This window comes from Haliotis rufescens, unplaced genomic scaffold (genome assembly GCF_023055435.1).
Source record: "Haliotis rufescens isolate VD_foot unplaced genomic scaffold, xgHalRufe1.0.p SCAF_31, whole genome shotgun sequence".
Lineage (NCBI taxonomy): Eukaryota > Metazoa > Mollusca > Gastropoda > Lepetellida > Haliotidae > Haliotis > Haliotis rufescens.
In genome coordinates, this window is record NW_025964013.1 from 227,657 (window position 1) to 251,993 (window position 24,337).

At 41.7% G+C, this 24,337-nt stretch overlaps 1 protein-coding gene across 1 annotated transcript; it reads right to left on the bottom strand.

The window, feature by feature from the left end:
- Window positions 1-1,422: 1,422 nt before the first annotated feature.
- Window positions 1,423-20,564, bottom strand: LOC124123374 (ribulose-phosphate 3-epimerase-like). Its single transcript, XM_048380505.1, has 5 exons — window positions 20,298-20,564; window positions 14,782-14,889; window positions 7,408-7,542; window positions 6,537-6,623; window positions 1,423-3,624 (listed from the first exon to the last, which is right to left on the bottom strand). Exons 1-5 carry the CDS (start codon window positions 20,538-20,540, stop codon window positions 3,502-3,504), a joined length of 696 nt encoding a protein of 231 aa, XP_048236462.1. The 5' UTR covers window positions 20,541-20,564; the 3' UTR covers window positions 1,423-3,501.
- Between the last annotated feature and the right edge of the window lie 3,773 nt (window positions 20,565-24,337).

A 24,337-nucleotide genomic window follows, 5' to 3' on the forward strand; every position in this document is an offset into this window, starting at 1 on the left:
CAGCAATATTCCAGCTATATGACGTATACAGAGATGGACAGATATCTACCGACTCCAGTATTACAGAGATGGACAGATATCTACCGACTCCAGTATTACAGAGATGGACATATATCTACCGACTCCAGTATTACAGATATGGACAGATATCTACCCACTCCAGTATTACAGAGATGGACAGATATCTACTGACTCCAGTATTACAGAGATGGACAGATATCTACCGACTCCAGTATTACAGAGATGGACAGATATCTACCGACTCCAGTATTACAGAGATGGACAGATATCTACTGACTCCAGTATTACAGAGATGGACAGATATCTACTGACTCCAGTATTACAGAGATGGACAGATATCTAGCCACTGCAGTATCACAGAGATGGACAGATATCTACCCACTCCAGTATTACAGAGATGGACAGATATCTAGCCACTCCAGTATTACAGAGATGGACTGACATCTACTGACTCCAGTATTACAGAGATGGACAGATATCTAGCCACTCCAGTATCACAGAGATGGACAGATATCTACTGACTCCAGTATTACAGAGATGGACAGATATCTAGCCACTCCAGTATCACAGAGATGGACTGACATCTACTGACTCCAGTATTACAGAGATGGACAGATATCTACTGACTCCAGTATTACAGAGATGGACAGATATCTACTGACTCCAGTATTACAGAGATGGACAGATATCTACTGACTCCAGTATTACAGAGATGGACAGATATCTAGCCACTCCAGTATCACAGCGATGGACTGATATCTACTGACTCCAGTATTACAGAGATGGACAGATATCTACTGACTCCAGTATTACAGAGATGGACAGATATCTACCCACTCCAGTATTACAGAGGTGGACTGACATCTAGCCACTCCAGTATTACAGAGATGGACAGATATCTAGCCACTCTAGTATTACAGAGATGGACTGACATCTAGCCACTCCAGTATTACAGAGATGGACAGATATCTACCCACTCCAGTATTACAGAGATGGACAGATATCTACTGACTCCAGTATTACAGAGATGGACTGACATCTACTGACTCCAGTATTACAGTGGTAGACTGACATCTACTGAGTGAAGTTCGACGGAAGCTGATGTAGGTTACCTAATGATGAAGGTAGTCATGAAACATAAATACAAAGAGAAAACCTCTGTTATTTCCATGGTATTGATCAAACATGTAGTTATTTGTTGTTGAGTCCATGATTTGTGTAACTATTTTTCCAAGGGAAATTGAAGTAAATCAGTCTTCCTAGTTCTCATCCACTGTGATCCCTGTCTCCGGGATATTTCTTATGACACATGAGTTCCTTTGGAGACTATTTCCACAACACAGCGGACAAAAAATATCACCTTCAGATTATCTAACAGATGTAGAAAAGTAAAACAAAAGCTGCAGTTAAGTGTTTTATTGATTCCCTGTATATGACCACAATAGAAAACAGCAGAAAACCTCATAGAATGGTTTCTGGTATGCACATATTGGTTCAGCTCCACAGTTGTTGAAGATCATCAGCCATGCGACGAGCACCATCATTGCTAAGAGGATACAACTAAATTCAGAACCTCCATAGACAGGAAAATAATTGAGTGTTTTCAAGTAGTGACCAAAACAAAACCTTCCCTTGGAACTTATTAATATCCTGACCTGGTAAGAATCAACATACACACCACTGGTTCATTATATCAATCTAAATTTTAAAATACATTTCACGAATACTAAAAAGTCCAGAGGCACTGTCTCATTAATGAAAATCTTAAGCTGTAGTTTGGTAATAATAATGATCACATACAATAACTTTCACTTTCTTACAGCATAATATTTTTCTTCAAATCAAATCAATGAGAGACGACACATAATTTATTCAACATCTGTGCATTCACATCAACATCAAAGCTTTTAAGTTTCAGTTGAGTTACAGGAGGAGCAATACTGGTACAGGGCCCTGTTCCTCAAAGCAATTTTAGCGTTAAGGTGATCATAAGTCCCATACTTTACACAGGCTTACGATCATTGTTGTGCTAAGATTGCTTTGAGGAATGGGGCCCAGGGACTGAATGGCTACTGAAGACCACAGTGTCAATGTTTGTTGCATACCGATGGATTTCATGATCATTTTAACACGGGCTAAACCTTCAACACTCAGAGTCTCTGCATCATACATGCCTCTAGTGAAGAGAAAACAAAAGTAAAAAGTACCAAATATCAGATCAAATTATAATTTCAAATATGATTTTTCTATGGCATTGAGAACCTACCAGCAGCATGGAACACTTGTTCCTCTGTTCCAACAAGGTGATGTTAGGGCTAAGACTATTGTAAGCCTATGTTAAGGTATGGGAGTTACAGTCATCTTAGCGCTAAGATCGCTTTATGTAAGTGGACCCTGGTCCCCTGTTCAACAAGTGCTGAGGCTATGGAAGTGCTATACCCTACAACTTCCTGCTATATAGAAGTCCTACAGCTACTGGCCCTTCTGCTACATAGAAGTGCTAAGGCTACAGGTCCTCCTGCTATACTGAAGTGCTAAGGCTACAGGTCCTCCTGCTATACTGAAGTGCCATGGCTACAGGTCCTCCTGCTATACTGAAGTGCCATGGCTACAGGTCCTCCTGCTATATAGAAGTCCTACGGCTACTGGCCCTCCTGCTATACAGAAGTGGAGTGGAACCCAAGGGCACTGGATCCAACAGATCAAGAATCCTAATCAAGGCCAAGTTGTGATGCAGATCCTGGCATGGTAAGGGACACAACTCTGTAAGCAAATTGTGGCACCTCCAATGACTTGGTCCCCCCGTCACTCAATACACTAAGGTCAACTCTAGGGCTATGACTAATGCAACCCGACTTTATCTGAGTAGTTTCAGGAATTGAGCAAATTATAATAGTTCTGTAGTGCACCCAATATGATCACCAAATATCAAGTTACAATCTCACGGCACTATACTTTAATATACATGTACCACTAAAACATACATCTACTTTGAGTGATAGACTGAAAATGTGTTAGTAATGTTATTATCAGGAAAAGCAGAGACACAAATAATAGACTAAGGTCATGAGACATTGTTGAGGTAGGAATTAAGTGTTAGTAACAGCATAACACCATTGAGCTTCACATCGACAACATGATTTCCCTCATCTAAACTCACCAACAGGATAGGACTATATCAACAACAAACTACATACCCCCCTTGTTATAGTCATACCTTCTGTTTGATCATTTCTTTGGCTGTAAACTGATTAAACCAGTGTATCTGTAGACGCTCCTGATACATGCAAAGTCAAAAGGAGAAAGGAAACAAGCTACAATCAAGACAAGAAACATAATGCTGTGTGACTGAAAGTGAAATATGAAATTGATCTCATATGAGATGTCAAAGATTCCCTCAAAACAACAAGCCTGCGTTGTGTTAACATGTGACTTAAACCCTGCCCTGACATGGAAGCACCTATCAGGTAGTGCGAGACTTCATCGCTCTAAAGATGCTTTCTGTAGTGCTTCATCCACTATGTGTCGCATGTAGCTGATTGTCTCCCTTGGATTGTCACTGTTAATCACTGCACTTCCTGACACAATGACATTTGCCCCTGCCTGCAACGCAACACAGGAAACTTGTTAAACATTCCACACAACACAGGAAACTTGTTAAACATTCCACACAACACAGGAAACATGTTAAACATTCAACACAACACAGGAAACTTGTTAAACATTCAACACAACACAGGAAACTTGTTAAACATTCAACACAACACCGGAAACTTGTTTAACATTCAACACAACACAGGGAAGTTATTTTAACACTACTGTAAATCCTGAAATTAATTTGGCTTGAAAATAATGTTAGCTCCAGTTCCAACACAAAAATGTGTCACTTAATCATTGCAAGACCCAAAGGAACATCAAAAACACACCACTGATTTCTACTGGGATGTCCACTTCCGTCATCTCACAAGCTGATGATTTCCTTGAAACAACACACTACACGACAACATGTACAAAGTGGCACATGTCTGTTTAAGTAAATAATAACACACAAATATGTCAGTAGGATTTTATCAGTCAAAACAGGATCAACTCATTTACTTCACATAAAATCCCTGTACATTCAGGCATGTCCTGAAGTGCCAAGTGGCCTGCCTGACCCGACTACGATCTCAACCCCTGATAACGCCAAAGTCAGTGAAGCCTCAAAATCACCTGACCATGTCACCAGTTGCCATGGCAGCGAAAACGAAAAAACGACAACTATTATTCACAAGAAACATGCTGGGAAGATCAAGTATGCTACTGAACATGGCCACACAGGTGCTGCTTCAGAGTCTAGTAAACTGTTTGTCTGTTTAACGTCGCACTCAGCAATATTCCAGCTGTATGAAGGCGGTCTGTAAATAATCAAGTCTGGATCACACAATCCAGCGATTGACATCATGAGCATCAATCTACGCAATTGGGATACGATGACATGCATCAACCTAGTCCGCAAACCTGACCCTGTAAGTCGCCTCTTACGACAAGCATAGTTGCCTATTATGACAAGCATGGGTTGCTGGAGACCTATTTCTACCCCGAATCTTTATGGGTCTCTAGTAAAGTGACATTAGCCCAGATGAAAGTGCTGTATGGGTTATGAACAAAGCACATACACTGAGGAAGACTACTGACAAATCTCACAAGTTGATGAACTGCAACATCAGAGACCTGGTTGATCCTTACTGCTTGGAGAGTTAGACAAACTCGTCCACAAATACTTAACACAAACAAGGGCAGCTGGTGGCCAAAGGACAGAAACATTGAAACTGTAATTGATCATTGTTACATGAAAATCGCTCCTGTTTGTCAGAAAATGGTGACCCAATCCTTCAGACAGGGGCTGGTCAAGGCAGGACTTTGTGAAGTGCAAAGCAACGGAAGCTGCCAGGAAAGTACCATCTGATTTCAATCAGAAGTAAGAAGACTTTGTTACAAGTGAGGGGGAGACAGTTCCATCCCATGCCTTTCCATCTGAACTAGAACAGACTTAACTTTGACAGACAAGCATGAAGATCATTCTTGTTTCAAACTGGACATTCGTAAATTAGGGTCCAAATCATGTTGAGACATCGTAACTCCCAAACAGAGGAGAAAGAAACATGACGTTACAATGTTGCCAGGTGGCAATGCTTTTGGTGCCATACTCCCCCACAAGTCATCTATCGAGGTGTCACTGACTGGTGTGATGTGCAGTACTATCTCCCAGACGAGTGGCACCTGAATGGGTATTTTGACAGCAGACTTACACAAAACACATGAAACAATATTGCATGCCTGACAAAAACAACTTGCCAACTTTGATGTGTTTGCTGCACATCGATGTAGTTCAACTTTGTAGTGAGATGACTTGTATCAGCTGGCCATGAACAGTGACTACAAGTCTGTCATGCGTGAACAATTCGCTGATAGTTCGCTGATAAGGTGTTTGCCATTTGAAAACAGTGAGACGAGCAAAACAGTGAGACGAGCAAAACAGTGAGACGAGCAAAACAGTGAGCTTGAGACTCCGTGTGATGAAGTGGATCCATGCTTGCTGGATCATGTCAGCTTTTGACAGAAACTGTCATGTGTGGGTGGCACTAGTCTGGACTGTCTTACAAGTTCCAGTAAGCGTGACGAGATCAAAGTTGTTGACATCTGACAGAAAGTAGAAGTGTCCCCCGCTTAAGTGCCTGTATTGTGATGGGCTTCTGTAAACTGTCATTCTTAAACTGATTGAATAAACATTCATGAGTGAATGACGTTCTGTTTTTATTACAAGTGTTTCCAGGGTCAAGAGTCAAGTGAATTTGGATGTAGAAATGCATAATAAAAATGTTTCATTTTGTTAGCGCGAGTAACTAACAGTGGCATTTTTCACATTAATTTCCTGCTCACATTATTGACATGATTAATAGTACACACAGCAAAGGAAACACGTTCTAAATATTCAACACAACACAACACAACACAACACAACACAACACAACACAACACATGAAAAGGATTTTTAAGCTGTTTTCGCAGTGAGTGACCTTGACCTTCAAGGATACCTATTAATTGTCATAACAATTCCAGTTCCATGAAGGTGGGGGGTAGAATGAGTCTGCAGCAACCCATGCTTGCAGTCAAAGGTGATGGGATAGGGTGGTCAGGCTTGCTGACTTGTTTGATGCATGTCATCATATCCCAATTACATAGATCGATGCTCATAATGTCAATCAATTGTCTGGTCCAGATTTGATTATTTCCATACCGTCATCATATAGATGGATTATTGCTGAGCGTGGGGTTAAACAACAAAACATAGCAATTCCTATGGGGAATATAGGAGTTATCTCATGAGTGAAATATCCAACATGACTTGTGCTGCGCTAGTTTCAGCCACATGGCCAACAGAACCAATTTTCTCTGTAGCCATATTCAAGCTAACACATCCATCAAAGTCCATCATTACCGTGACAACGGATCTAAGTGAGTCTGACACTGACCTCAGCACACTGCTGGATGGTGCTGGGACCCACACCGCCATCCACCTCGATGTCCATACTCCGGTACTTGTCACGCAGAAACTGCACCTGGTCAAGACAAACACTGGAATTAGCTACAACCGATAGATAGGAATGCCACAACTGTGCAGCTCTTCACGGTGAATCTGTCTTGAGTTGCTTCAGTAAAATATATGCTCAGAAATTAGAATATAACTTACAAGCTGGAATTGAGTGAGCACTGTTTTATGCCACTAAGCAAAATTCCAGGCATATCATGGCAGGGAACACAAAAGATTTGATTCACACATTGCATCCAAACACGACATCAAACCCAGGTCTGTCCAGACGAGCACCAGGATACCTAGCCTTGCTCCAAGGCTGTACTGAAAGAAAAGTCCATGGATGTGTACCGGTAGTAATTCTATCCTCCTAATAGGCAAGTTTTGAAGAACTCCAGTCTCTTATAGGGACAAGTTGTTCTTATTATTTACATAATCTAGAATTATGATTTAGACTACTAATTATTGCCTTAGGGACTTGAGCAAGTCTACAGGCTAAACAAATTTATCAAGGGGAAGGTCATCTCATCAGAATGAATACAAGCCTATGTGAGACAGATATTTGTAACAATGTGATTCAATAACTGTCAGTTTCATATTCAGGTAGCAGATGACTAACAAGTTTGTACACACGAGGTAACAGCTGATGTGACTGTAAACCAGGCATGGTGTCCAGCTGCTTAGAAAACAAAAACAGAATTTTAAACAGATTGTTCATCAATCAGAAACCTACAATGTACATGCAGAGCTGTCACAATCAACTCTAAACATTATACACAAATACTCAAGGCAAATAAATAGTCGGTGCTGACCTTTGATAAACATTCCCCCATAAACTTCTGACCCCCAAAGCCTGGGTTGACAGTCATGATGAGGACGAGGTCCACCATGTCCATAAACGGCAGCACACCCTGTACACTGGTTGGAGGATTGACAGCCAGGCCCACCTGTACAACACACAGTTAACACCTGTAAAACACACAGTTAAAACCTGTACAACACACAGGTAACACCTGTACAACACACAGTTAACACCTGTACAACATACAGTTAACACCTGTACAACACACAGTTAACACCAATACAACATACAGTTAACACCTGTACAACATTCAGTTAAAACCTGTACAACACACAGGTAACACCTGTACAACACACAGTTAACACCTGTACAACATACAGTTAACACCTGTACAACACACAGTTAACACATGTACAACATTCAGTTAAAACCTGTACAACACACACAGTTACCACCAATACAACACACACAGTTACCAACAGTACAACACACAGTTTACGCCTGTACAACACACAGTTAACACCTGTACAACACACAGTTAACACCTGTACAACACACACAGTTAACACCTGTACAACACACACAGTTAACACCTGTACAACACACACAGTTAACACCTGTACAACACACACAGTTACCAACAGTACAACACACACAGTTAACATCTGTACAACACACAGTTACCACCAGTACGACACACACAGTTAACACCTGTACAACACACACAGTTAACACCTGTACAACACACAGTTAACACCTGTACAACACACACAGTTAACACCTGTACAACACACACAGTTAACACCAGTACAACACACACAGTTAACACCAGTACAACACACACAGTTAACACCAGTACAACACACACAGTTAACAACTGTACAACACAGCTAACACCTGTACAACACAGTTAACACCTGTACAACACAGTTAACACCTGTACAACACACACAGTTAACACCAGTACAACTGACACAGTTAACACCTGTACAACACACACAGTTAACACCTGTACAACACACACAGTTAACACCTGTACAACACACACAGTTAACACCAGTACAACTGACACAGTTAACATCTGTACAACACACACAGTTAATACCTGTACAACACAAACAGTAAACACCTGTACAACACAGCTAACACCTGTACAACACACAGTTAACACCTGTACAACACAGTTAACACCTGTACAACACACAGTTAACACCTGTACAACACACACAGTTAACAGCTGTACAACACATAGCTATCACCTGTATAACACACAGTTACCACCTGTATAACACACAGTTATCACCTGTATAACACACAGTTAACACCAGTACAACACACGCAGTTAACACCTGTACAACACACACAGTTAACACCTGTACAACACACACAGTTAACACCAGTACAACTGACACAGTTAACATCTGTACAACACACACAGTTAACACCTGTACAACACACACAGTTAACACCTGTATAACACAGCTAACACCTGTACAACACACAGTTAACACCTGTACAACACAGTTAACACCTGTACAACACACAGTTAACACCTGTACAACACACACAGTTAACAGCTGTACAACACATAGCTATCACCTGCATAACACACAGTTACCACCTGTACAACACACAGTTATCACCTGTATAACACACAGTTAACACCAGTACAACACACGCAGTTAACACCTGTACAACACACAGTTATAACCTGTATAACACACAGTTACCACCTGTACAACACACAGTTATCACCTGTATAACACACAGTTAACACCAGTACAACACACGCAGTTAACACATGTACAACACACAGTAAACAGCTGTACAACACATAGCTATCACCTGTATAACACACAGTTATCACCTGTATAACACACAGTTAACACCAGTACAACACACGCAGTTAACACCTGTACAACACACACAGTTAACACCTTTACAACACACAGTTATCACCTGTATAACACACAGTTAACACCAGTACAACACACACAGTTAACACCTGTACAACACACAGTTAACACCAGTACAACACACACAGTTACCACCAGTACAACACACACAGTTACCACCTGTACAACACACAGTTAACACCAGTACAACACACAGTTAACACCTGTACAACACATCTAACACCAGTACAACACAGTTAACACCTGTACAACACACACAGTTAACACCTGTACAACACACACAGTTAACAACTGTACAACACACACAGTTAACACCTGTACAACACACAGAGTTAACACCTGTACAACACAGCTAAAACCTGTACAACACAGCTAACACCTGTACAACACACACAGTTAACACCTGTACAACACACACAGGTAACACCTGTACAACACACACAGTTAACACCTGTACAACACACACAGTTAACACCTGTACAACACACACAGTTAACACCTGTACAACACACACAGTTAACACCTTGGAACACAGCTAACACCTGTACAATACAGTTAACACCAGTACAACACACAGTTAACACCAGTACAACACACAGTTAACACATGTACAAGACACACAGTTAACACCTGTACAACACACAGTTAACAACTGTAAAACACACAGTTAACACCTGTACAACAAACAGTTAACACCTGTACAACACAGTTACCACCTGTACAACACACAGTTAACAACTGTAAAACACAGCTAACACCTGTACAACACAGTTAACACCTGTACAACACACACAGTTAACACCAGCACAACACACAGTTAACACCTGTACAACACACAGTTAACACCAGTACAACACACAGTTAACACCTGTACAACACACACAGTTAACACCTGTACAACACACACAGTTAACACCTGTACAACACAGCTAACACCTGTACAACACAGTTAACACCTGTACAACACACACAGTTAACACCTGTACAACACACACAGTTAACAACTGTACAACACACACAGTTAACAGCTGTACAACAGATAGCTATCACCTGTATAACACACAGTTACCACCTGTACAACACACAGTTATCAACTGTATAACACACAGTTAACACCAGTACAACACACACAGTTAACACCTGTACAACACACACAGTTAACACCTGTACAACACAGCTATCACCTGTACAACACAGTTAACACCTGTACAACACACACAGTTAACACCTGTACAACACACACAGTTAACAACTGTACAACACACACAGTTAACAGCTATACAACACAGCTAACACCTGTACAACACACACAGTTAACACCTGTACAACACACACAGTTAACAACTGTACAACACACACAGTTAACAGCTGTACAACACATAGCTATCACCTGTATAACACACAGTTAACACCAGTACAACACACAGTTAACACCTGTACAACACACAGTTAACACGTGTACAACACACAGTTACCACCTGTACAACACACAGTTACCACCTGTATAACACACAGTTAACACCTGTACAACACACAGTTAACACCTGTATAACACACAGTTAACACCAGTAGAACAGACACAGTTACCACCAGTACAACACATGCAGTTAACACCTGTACAACACACAGCTATCACCTGTACAACACACAGTTAACACTAGCACAACACACACAGTTAACACCAGTACAACACACAGTTAACACCTGTACAACACACAGTTATCACCTGTACAACACACAGTTATCACCTGTACAACACACAGTTAACACCTGTACAACACACAGTTATCACCTGTACAACACACAGTTAACACCTGTACAACACACAGTGAAGACCAGTACAACACACACAGTTAACAACTGTACAACACACACAGTTAACAGCTGTACAACACATAGCTATCACCTGTATAACACACAGTTACCACCTGTACAACACACAGTTATCACCTGTATAACACACAGTTAACACCAGTACAACACACGCAGTTAACACCTGTACAACACACACACACAGTTAACATCTGTACAACACTAACACAATTAACACCAGTACAATACACAGCAAGCACCTCTACAACACACACAGTTAACACCTGTACAACACACAGTTACCACCAGTACAACACACACAGTTACCACCTGTACAACACACACAGTTACCACCAATACAACACACAGTTAACACATGTACAAGAAACAGTTAACACCTGTACAACACACACAGTTAACACCTGTACAACACACACAGTTAACACCTGTACAACACACAGTTAACACCTGTACAACACACAGTTACCACCAGTACAACACACACAGTTAACACCAGTACAACACACAGTTAACACCTGTACAACACACAGTTACCACCAGTACAACACACAGTTAACACCTGTACAACACACACAGTTAACACCTGTACAACACACAGTTACCACCAGTAGAACACACACAGTTAACACCTGTACAACACACAGTTAACACCTGTACAACACACACAGTTAACACCAGTACAACACACAGTTAACACCTGTACAACACACAGTTACCACCAGTACAACACACACAGTTAACACCAGTACAACACACACAGTTACCACCTGTACAACACACGCTTATCACCTGTACAACACACAGTTACCATAAGTACAACACACACAGTTACCACCTGTACAACACACAGTTAACACCAGTACAACACACAGTTAACACCTGTACAACACACACACACAGTTAACATCTGTACAACACTAACACAATTAACACTAGTACAATACACAGCAAGCACCTGTACAACACACACAGTTAACACCTGTACAACAAACACAGTTAACACCTGTACAACACAGTTAACACCTGTACCACACACACAGTTAACACCTGTACAACACACACAGTTAACAACTGTACAACACACAGCTATCACCTGTATAACACACAGTTAACACCTGTACAACACACAGTTAACACCAGTACAACACACAGTTAACACGTGTACAACACACAGTCACCACCTGTACAACACACAGTTACCACCTGTACAACACACAGTTAACACCTGTACAACACACAGTTAACACCTGTATAACACACAGTTAACACCAGTACAACACACACAGTTAACACCTGTACAACACACAGTTACCACCTGTACAACACACGCTTATCACCTGTACAACACACAGTTATCACCTGTACAACACACAGTTAACACCTGTACAACACACAGTTAACACCAGTACAACACACAGTTAACACATGAACAACACAGTTAACACCTGTACAACACACAGTTAACACCTGTACAACACACAGTTACCACCTGTACAACACACGCTTATCACCTGTACAACACACAGTTACCACCTGTACAACACACAGTTAACACCTGTACAACACACACAGTTAACACCTGTACAACACAGTTAACACCTGTACAACACACAGTTATCACCTGTACAACACACAGTTACCACCTGTACAACACACAGTTAACACCTGTACAACACACAGTTAACACCAGTACAACACACACAGTTACCACCCATACAACACACAGTTAACACCTGTACAACACACAGTTAACACCAGTACAACACACAGTTAACACCTGTACAACACACAGTTAACACCTGTACAACACACACAGTTAACACCTGTACAACACACACAGTTAACACCTGTACAACACACACAGTTACCACCAGTACAACACACAGTTAACACCTGTATAACACACACAGTTAACACCTGTACAACAGACAGTTATCACCTGTATAACACACAGTTAACACCAGTACAACACACAGCTATCACCTGTACAACACACAGTTACCACCAGTACAACACACACAGTTAACACCAGTACAACACACACAGTTACCACCTGTACAACAGACGCTTATCACCTGTACAACACACAGTTACCACCTGTACAACACACAGTTATCACCTGTATAACACACAGTTAACACCAGTACAACACACAGTTAACACCTGTACAACACACAGTTAACACCAGTAGAACACACACAGTTAACACCTGTACAACACAGTTAACACCAGTACAACACACAGTTAACACCCGTACAACACACAGTTAACACCTGTACAACACACAGTTTACACCAGTACAACACAGTTAACACCCGTACAACACACAGTTAACACCTGTACAACACACCGTTAACACCAGTACAACACACAGTTAACACCTGTACAACACACAGTTAACACCTGTACAACACACAGTTAACACCTGTACAACACACAGTTATCACCTGTATAACACACAGTTAACACCTGTACAACACAGTTGCCACCTGTACAACACACGCTTATCACCTGTACAACACACAGTTACCACCTGTACAACACACAGTTATCACCTGTATAACACACAGTTAACACCAGTACAACACACAGTTAACACCTGTACAACACACAGTTACCACCAGTACAACACACACAGTTAACACCAGTACAACACACACAGTTACCACCTGTACAACACACGCTTATCACCTGTACAACACACAGTTACCACCTGTACAACACACAGTTATCACCTGTATAACACACAGTTAACACCAGTACAACACACAGGTAACACCTGTACAACACACACACACAGTTAACATCTGTACAACACTAACACAATTAACACCAGTACAATACACAGCAAGCACCTGTACAACACACACAGTTAACACATGTACAACAAACAGTTAACAGCTGTACAATGGAATTGATGGTTTCTCATAATACCAATCACTGGATTGTCAAATATTTACAGGATGCTGTCATGAAGAAATACAAACTAATAACCTATACTGCTACTCCCTAGCTCCCTGTCTATACATTGTGCTTTTCTGTGAGAAGATTTCACTTCTTTTTCAAAGTCATGCCATATCATCATCTCACTGTGGGGGACCGTCGGGATCTTACTCCAAATCATATTAATCTGAGTAACCGAACTCAAGAAAACATGTTAAAGTGATTATATCCAGTTGGATTGGTATTGGAGGTTGATGTGTATTACAAATGTTATGATGCAGACTGTATTGCAATTCATATATTGATATATTGTATAATTCTAAATTTTGAATTTAGAAGCAATAAGAAACACCAGTGTATGAACTGAAGTTCCTAAATGGAACAAAACAAGATGCTGGTACAACATAACATTCACTCATTCCATAAAGATGCATGATTGCAGGTTCCATGTAATTGGCAAGTCGACAGTATTAAATGCGTGGTAAAAATCACTGTTTAAAATCACCTGATATACTGAGTATTAAAACATGATATTGTGATACGTATATTGGAAAGAGTGAACCTCAACCGATATGCCGGTAATACCATGCTTCCTTGATATCCAGGATGTTATATATAAATCAAGTTAGTTTCAATCAACTTATTCATGAGAAATTTTCAAATACAAAAATGAAAATAAAAATATATAAAACCTTCATTCCAGCCTCTTTAATCTTCCTGATACATCGTCCTGGATCCTCGGCTGCTTCCAAGTGGAAGGAGTACATGTCTCCCCCCGCATCTGCCATGGGCTCCACCCACTGCAACACACAACACACAACATCGCACACAGTGGAAGGAGTACATGTCTCCCCCCGCATCTGCCATGGGCTCCACCCACTGCAACACACAACACACAACATCGCACACAGTGGAAGGAGTACATGTCTCCTCCAGCATCTGCCATGGGCTCCACCCACTGCAACACACAACACACAACATCGCACACAGTGGAAGGAGTACATGTCTCCTCCAGCATCTGCCATGGGCTCCACCCACTGCAACACACAACACACAACATCACACACAGTGGAAGGAGTACATGTCTCCTCCAGCATCTGCCATGGGCTCCACCCACTGCAACACACAACACACAACATCGCACACAGTGGAAGGAGTACATGTCTCCTCCAGCATCTGCCATGGGCTCCATCCACTGCAACACACAACAAACAACATCGCACACAGTGGAAGGAGTACATGTGTCCCCCAGCATCTGCCATGGGCTCCATCCACTGAAACACACAACATCGCACACAGTGGAAGGAGTACATGTCTCCCCGAGCATCTGCCATGGGCTCCATCCACTGCAACACACAACACACAACATCGCACACAGTGGAAGGAGTACATGTCTCCCCGAGCATCTGCCATGGGCTCCATCCACTGCAACACACAACACACAACATCGCACACAGTGGAAGGAGTACATGTCTCCCCCAGCATCTGCCATGGGCTCCATCCACTGCAACACACAACACACAACATCACACACAGTGGAAGGAGTACATGTCTCTCCCAGCATCTGCCATGGGCTCCATCCACTGCAACACACAACATCACACACAGTGGAAGGAGTACATGTCTCCTCCAGCATCTGCCATAGGCTCCATCCACTGCAACACACAACATCACACACAGTGGAAGGAGTACATGTCTCCCCCAGCATCTGCCATGGGCTCCATCCACTGCAACACACAACATCACACACAGTGGAAGGAGTACATGTGTCCCCCAGCATCTGCCATAGGCTCCATCCACTGCAACACACAACATCACACACAGTGGAAGGAGTACATGTCTCCCCCAGCATCTGCCATGGGCTCCATCCACTGCAACACACAACACACAACATCACACACAGTGGAAGGAGTACATGTCTCCCCCAGCATCTGCCATAGGCTCCATCCACTGCAACACACAACATCACACACAGTGGAAGGAGTACATGTCTCCCCCAGCATCTGCCATGGGCTCCATCCACTGAAACACACAACACACAACATCGCACACAGTGGAAGGAGTACATGTCTCCCCCAGCATCTGCCATGGGCTCCACCCACTGCAACACACAACACACAACATCGCACACAGTGGAAGGAGTACATGTCTCCTCCAGCATCTGTCATGGGCTCCATCCACTGCAACACACAACACACAACATCGCACACAGTGGAAGGAGTACATGTCTCCTCCAGCATCTGTCATGGGCTCCACCCACTGCAACACACAACACACAACATCACACACAGTGGAAGGAGTACATGTCTCCTCCAGCATCTGCCATGGGCTCCATCCACTGAAACATACAACACACAACATCGCACACAGTGGAAGGAGTACATGTCTCCCCCAGCATCTGTCATGGGCTCCATCCACTGAAACACACAACACACAACATCGCACACAGTGGAAGGAGTACATGTCTCCCCCAGCATCTGCCATGGGCTCCACCCACTGCAACACACAACACACAACATCGCACACAGTGGAAGGAGTACATGTCTCCCCCAGCATCTGCCATGGGCTCCATCCACTGAAACATACAACACACAACATCGCACACAGTGGAAGGAGTACATGTCTCCCCCAGCATCTGTCATGGGCTCCATCCACTGAAACACACAACACACAACATCGCACACAGTGGAAGGAGTACATGTCTCCCCCAGCATCTGCCATGGGCTCCACCCACTGCAACACACAACACACAACATCGCACACAGTGGAAGGAGTACATGTCTCCTCCAGCATCTGTCATGGGCTCCATCCACTGCAACACACAACATCACACACAGTGGAAGGAGTACATGTCTCCCCCAGCATCTGTCATGGGCTCCATCCACTGAAACACACAACACAACATCGCACACAGTGGAAGGAGTACATGTCTCCCCCAGCATCTGCCATGGGCTCCACCCACTGCAACACACAACACACAACATCGCACACAGTGGAAGGAGTACATGTCTCTCCCAGCATCTGCCATGGGCTCCATCCACTGCAACACACAACATCACACACAGTGGAAGGAGTACATGTCTCCCCCAGCATCTGTCATGGGCTCCATCCACTGCAACACACAACATTACACACAGTGGAAGGAGTACATGTCTCCCCCAGCATCTGCCATGGGCTCCATCCACTGAAACACACAACACACAACATCGCACACAGTGGAAGGAGTACATGTCTCCTCCAGCATCTGTCATGGGCTCCATCCACTGAAACACACAACACACAACATCGCACACAGTGGAAGGAGTACATGTCTCCTCCAGCATCTGCCATGGGCTCCATCCACTGCAACACACAACACACAACATCGCACACAGTGGAAGGAGTACATGTCTCTCCCAGCATCTGCCATGGGCTCCATCCACTGCAACACACAACATCACACACAGTGGAAGGAGTACATGTCTCCCCCAGCATCTGTCATGGGCTCCATCCACTGCAACACACAACATTACACACAGTGGAAGGAGTACATGTCTCCCCCAGCATCTGCCATGGGCTCCATCCACTGAAACACACAACACACAACATCGCACACAGTGGAAGGAGTACATGTCTCCTCCAGCATCTGTCATGGGCTCCATCCACTGCAACACACAACATCACACACAGTGGAAGGAGTACATGTCTCCACCAGCATCTGCCATGGGCTCCATCCACTGCAACACACAACACACAACATCGCACACAGTGGAAGGAGTACATGTCTCCTCCAGCATCTGTCATGGGCTCCATCCACTGCAACACACAACACACAACATCACACACAGTGGAAGGAGTACATGTCTCCCCCAGCATCTGTCATGGGCTCCATCCACTGCAACACACAACATCGCACACAGTGGAAGGAGTACATGTCTCCTCCAGCATCTGTCATGGGCTCCACCCACTGCAACACACAACACACAACATCACACACAGTGGAAGGAGTACATGTCTCCCCCAGCATCTGCCATGGGCTCCATCCACTGAAACATACAACACACAACATCGCACACAGTGGAAGGAGTACATGTCTCCTCCAGCATCTGTCATGGGCTCCATCCACTGCAACACACAACACACAACATCGCACACAGTGGAAGGAGTACATGTGTCCCCCAGCATCTGCCATAGGCTCCATCCACTGCAACACACAACACACAACATCGCACACAGTGGAAGGAGTACATGTCTCTCCCAGCATCTGCCATGGGCTCCATCCACTGCAACACACAACACACAACATCGCACACAGTGGAAGGAGTACATGTCTCCCCCAGCATCTGCCATGGGCTCCATCCACTGCAACACACAACATCACACACAGTGGAAGGAGTACATGTCTCCTCCAGAACTTCCATGGGCTCCACCCTCTGCAACACACAACACACAACATCGCACACAGTGGAAGGAGATGAACAACACCTACGATAGGACTAGAACCAGCTTGTAATGCCTTTGGTTGACATCTTCCAGGCTGTTTTTAATCATCTGGTGTCTTCAATGTGCTGCTACTGCCTCGCCTGTATCAACGCAGATGGTAGTAACACCCGCCATTGACATCGTGGTGACCCCACCCCACCCCCTTTCAAGAGTGTGTGACTGTCTGCTGTCTCCTGTCACCAGGTAAGGGTTTTGCCAATAAATTTGTAATGATAAAATCTTGATCAGACAAAACATTTACACCACTGCGTACACCAGTTACTTTTTGCTGTCAGTATACTCATAATTCATAATAAAAAGTTTGACACTTTTGTTAATTATTTTCTAAACTGCCCAGTGCTTGCATCTCATCCGTTTTTTAATGTTTTGGAATCATTTTCAGGGTTTTCTTATTATATTTTGGCCTGAGTTAGCTGGGCAATCAGTTCTATTCTGACACAAATATTGCACTAAAGACCTGACCTGTACAATAGCATAATGAAGACAGTTTGTATCAAGTTTTACTCCACACTGCAGTGATGTGTCATCACCTTCCTCCGTCAACACTTGACCTGCTTCCTGGCCGTGTACCACACACACACATGCTGGATCATGTCGGATGCCCCATTGCATCTAGCACCCAATACAACATGCACAATCATCACACAACACCACAACGTACCATTTTGTTAGACCCGTGAAGATCCGGGGTAGAATAGGTCTTCAGCAACCCATGCTTGCCGTAAAAAGGTGACTATGCTTGTCGTAAAAGGCGACTAACAGGATAGGGTGGTCAGGCTCGCTGACTTGGTTGATACATGTCATCGGTCCCATTTGCGTGGATCGATGCTCATGGTATTAATCACTGGATTGTCTGGTCCAGACTCGATTATTTACAGACCGCCTTCATGTAGCTGGAATATTGCTGAGTGCGGCGTTAAACAACAAACCAACCAACCAACCATTCTCGTTAACTTACAAGAAAATTAAATACTACAATGTTTTACAGATTCTTAAAGAGCACATAAAAATGAAATTTACATCACTAAAGATGTGTCTTAATTGGCCACAATGTGATTCAACCGAAAAGTTCTCTCTCCGGGCGATGTAACAGAAATCCACTCACCAAAGTGAGATCCTCTCTGCACCTACTTGACAAAAGTCAATGTTAGCAGTACAGTAATTTTATTAACAGGCCGGTTTGATTTTTAAATATTCCAGAAATACAGCACCACTGTAACTGTGGTTCAGTTTCATATGTCTGTAGACAGTACTTACTTTTTTTGGATGAACTCTGGTTGGACAGTTATGCTAATGAGAAGTGTATTGATGTCAGTCTGTGCAATATTCAGACTAGGTATAGGTTTAGTGGTAGATTGTGCTGACAAGACTAGTTGGAAGGCACAGAATTTTGAATACAATCTACAACATGGGCTCCGGCACTGGGTGTGGGCAATCTAGTCTCAGTTACATCCACAGAACGACATTTAATCAACCTAATAATTGTTAATCTGTGGTACTTACTGAGTATAAACCCTTTATACACCTGTTTTCATTCGTGTGAGGGTGAGCTTCTCAAGAGGTCTAAGGGAGGTAACTCTCATAATTTGCCATGCAAATACAACAGTTTTTGCCGAAAATAGGCAATGTCATGCCATTTATTAAATGGCAAGTACTTTATCTACATAATAAGTTTACAACTGTTATTCATCTTGATTAATTAAATTATAAAATAAACGGAATAAACCTTTTCAGGGTCTGCAACCATCATGTGCATCTCAAAGAAAACTCCCGGCAGTTTCGGCCTCAGACATTTCACCACTGGATGCCCGAGTGTCAGATTGGGCACAAAATGTCCGTCCATCACATCCAGATGCATATAGTCAGATCCACAATCCATGAACCGCTGACATTCCGAAGCCAGGTTAGAGAGATCGGCATTCAAAATAGACGGTCCGATCTTGCATGCACATCCATTCGACAGCGCCATTTTGGTTCAACTGAGGTCAAGGTTGAAAGTTATCAATTAGAACTGATTTCAATGCATTTTGATTGGTTGACCCGCATATTAGTTTGTGAAGATGTTCAACACTGCTGTGCAATGATGACAGGGCATTTCACCACTGCCATATGTATAGCACGTGGTCAGTCTATTCTCGTGTTTGTGTAACCGGAGTGGTTTATGTGAATGAATCACCAAACGCAGGTTGATTTGTGGATGCCAGTTGTTTTAATACAAAAATAAAACGGCCCTGTGAAAATAAATACACAGAGTTACAATATGCACAATACGTACACATACAAATAAATCATTACATTATAACTTATTGACAAACATTAGAATCTTAAATATGATTATATACATTGTTATGATCAATCATAGTTAGCATGAATAGTTTTGTCTTACTGTACTGTAAATATTACAGGAGATTTATCATATAATAAATTGACAAACATAGTTTATCAATAATAGGTGAATGATGATAAATGCATTAATACATAACACACAATTAAAGTACATATCACTATAAATACATACAAAATATAAATGTCCTCACCAGGTGTATGGCACTGTGCCCTATGATGTCACAACATCAGACATTTGCTTTACAGGGACACACCTGAACATAAATATATATAACATAATTACAGTGTAACATATTACATCAATATGTTTACATCCTTAGGTATAGACAATAACCCTAAAATATATATTCTAATTACTCACCTCATCATACAGACATACAGACATACATTCATACATGTGCAGCTAGGTGCAGAACTTTAATTTACAGGTAAATAGCTCCAGTCTATCAATAAATGTACTCATTATGCTTAGTTACACAATAAGTTAAGTAATATCAACATGAAAATGCTAGTTAAGATTATCTATTATAAACATACTTACATAAAGTATTTAAGCAAATTTAGCCTAACTACATTTACCTGAATACGATGACTGATATGATATATATTTATCACACCTAACAATATAAGCTTTATTAAAAGAAGTTAAGAAACCATACATATGCACCTTAACAAACTCTTCAAAGCACTAAATAAGAACACATAAATATACAATTCAACCAAACTAACCTGTGACAATTGACTCAATTATATCAGCGATGAACCGACTGCTCCATACATAATCAACTACAAGTGTGAATTTAAACTGACCAGTCCCATAATGCACCCTGTCACTGAAAGTAAGGGGCTGGGGCTAAACAATAGAAACCAGAGAAACAATAGAGAAGGCAAGCGCATGGGTGACTGTGCTATTGTATTAGTGAAGCAGGTTAGATTGGAGTGTAGACTAAAACTTAGGTATTAAAATAAGAGGTGACCTTAAAATACACTTGATGATATATACATAATTACATACTACTACATTTGTATGTCAATACACGCGTTTATTCTGGCATGGCCCGGCCTAGTGCAAGCCTGTCTGTGTGATTTACATATTTTGCCTGAAAATACGACTCACTGAAACACCAAAAGGATCCAAATGACATATAGATCTACACAAATGTTTGAAAAGAAACTGTTTGCAAACTTGGATAGTTTATTATTTATTCCAAGTTTTAGTATGTCTATGTTAAACAGACAAAATGGCTTAAGTTAAGTATTCCGACTTTTATTTTATTGACAGAGCAGCTTGTGTGTGATGAACGGTGAAATATGGTGCACTGTAGACTTCCTGTTTTACATGGACACACAAAAGGACTACTGATGATGGCATTAAGATGTGTTATTAAACAACTGGAAACACAAAAAAACCACCCCTAACATGTTTTTTGTGTGTAAATTCTGGCATGACAATTGGATTAATGTGATGATGACGTCATGCAGTGAGACTGAAAGTGATTATCTGTGACATTTGAAGCTGCCTACTTTCATGGTCTCCCCAAGATTATTAAAACCAAAACTTTTCACCAAAACAAATCACAAGAAGATGTTCATTGCGCTGGTTACAGGAAATGAAATCCCTGAAAGATGTTCACACAGTTTTCTTTAACTAAAGTAAACTTTAGATTTGGTTATATCCAACAATGGTTTCAACTTTAATGGGACATTTTATGCTCATCGAAAAGGTGTTGCTATTGACACACGGGTTGCACCTACGTACATGACTGTACGTTTAAGGTCTCAACACATGAAATGAACTATCGCTTCACAGCCTAAACATAATTAACACATGAAATGAACTATCGCTTCACAGCCTAAACATAATCAACACATGAAATGAACTATCGCTTCACAGCCTAAACATAATCTAAACACAAAGTACATCCCAATAATTTAAACATGTTTAAATTCGGAACATGTTTATCACAATATTCATATCATTATGTATTGCCCTAATAATCTAAAATGCTTTAAATAAAGTGCAAATCAGATTCACTGGCACTTGAACGAACGTGGTACAATATTGATATAAAAATTTACAACTAAACAAAAGTTGACATTTGTGAGGTCAAAAATCTCCGTCTTGTACAGGTGGTAGGCTGAAGGACTACAAATGTAGAGGTTGTAGGTTCGTCCCCCACAGAGGTTTTAAAATGTTCTTAAATGTGATTCGGTATGCCTACTAGTATTTCTATCATACAGGAAGCTGACAATGAAAGTATATCTGGCTACAATAGACCCCGAATAATTTTAGGTTACCTCCCCCTACTTAAAATTTCTATATCCCCACTAAAGGCTAAAAAGCGTCCCTGCTTATGAATGCCCTAGAATCGAACGAACGTCAATTAGGTACTGGTATTTCTTACATTTGGAACCTAAACACGTTTAGCTATGACACATAATCCTAAATACATGTTTCTCAATGGTTGTCATGTCGTTGTGTGACCGCTGAGATAACCGTGAAGTGGAGGTAGGGTGGGTCGGGGCGTGGTGCATGGTGTGTGGGGATGCTGGGTCCTAATAGCTGGAAACTAGTTAATAGTAAAAAAACTTAATTTAATATGTCTTATTTGTATTGTTTGTGGAATGTAACAATCTATGAGGCACTGACAGGTGACAATGACATTTGTGGAGGAGAGATGAAAATGATAAATATAATAGAAAATAAGGAATAAATGAAAATCCCCAATGAACAAAGCATATATGCCAGTATTATGCCTCAAAGCGAGATTGTTCAAACAGAGCTACTAACCCAATATGAACCCGTATACCGTCAGTAAAAATCCAAGATGGTTGTTACTGACCTAATATGAGACCGTATACCGTCAGTGACACCCATTTTGAATTTTCCAACACCCACCTCACATATTTCACTTGAAAATTCTGGTACAGAGATTCGTTATCCGACTATGTTTTTTGTTGTCTCTTATACACGCCGAGTCAAGGGCTCTAGCGAAATTAACAGACGGCATAGCGTTAAATGGAGGAAATACGGTAGTTTGATGTCGGATTTTTGGGCGTTGGCTAGGCCGCAACCCTGACTGCTTCGATGATGACATTAAAAGATTTAACGAAGGCATATCTTTTGCAATACAGATGAATTGTTTATGAAACTGTTAGGGAAATGTTCCATGGTGACCAGAATCGGAACAATTAAAGCTATTTCCTCATTGAAACAACAGACAATGAAAGTAAAATATAACATTTAATGATTACAAAAAATGTTTGAATTTTTTTTATTTATGACAACATGTTGTTTACAAACCTTTTTGTGATCGATATTCGTTGCCATCTCCGTCAACCACCATCGTAAGGATTTGGCAGAAGAGGATTTGAAAGTCTATAATTCAGAAAATCCACTCGAAAATCCACGAAAAAACA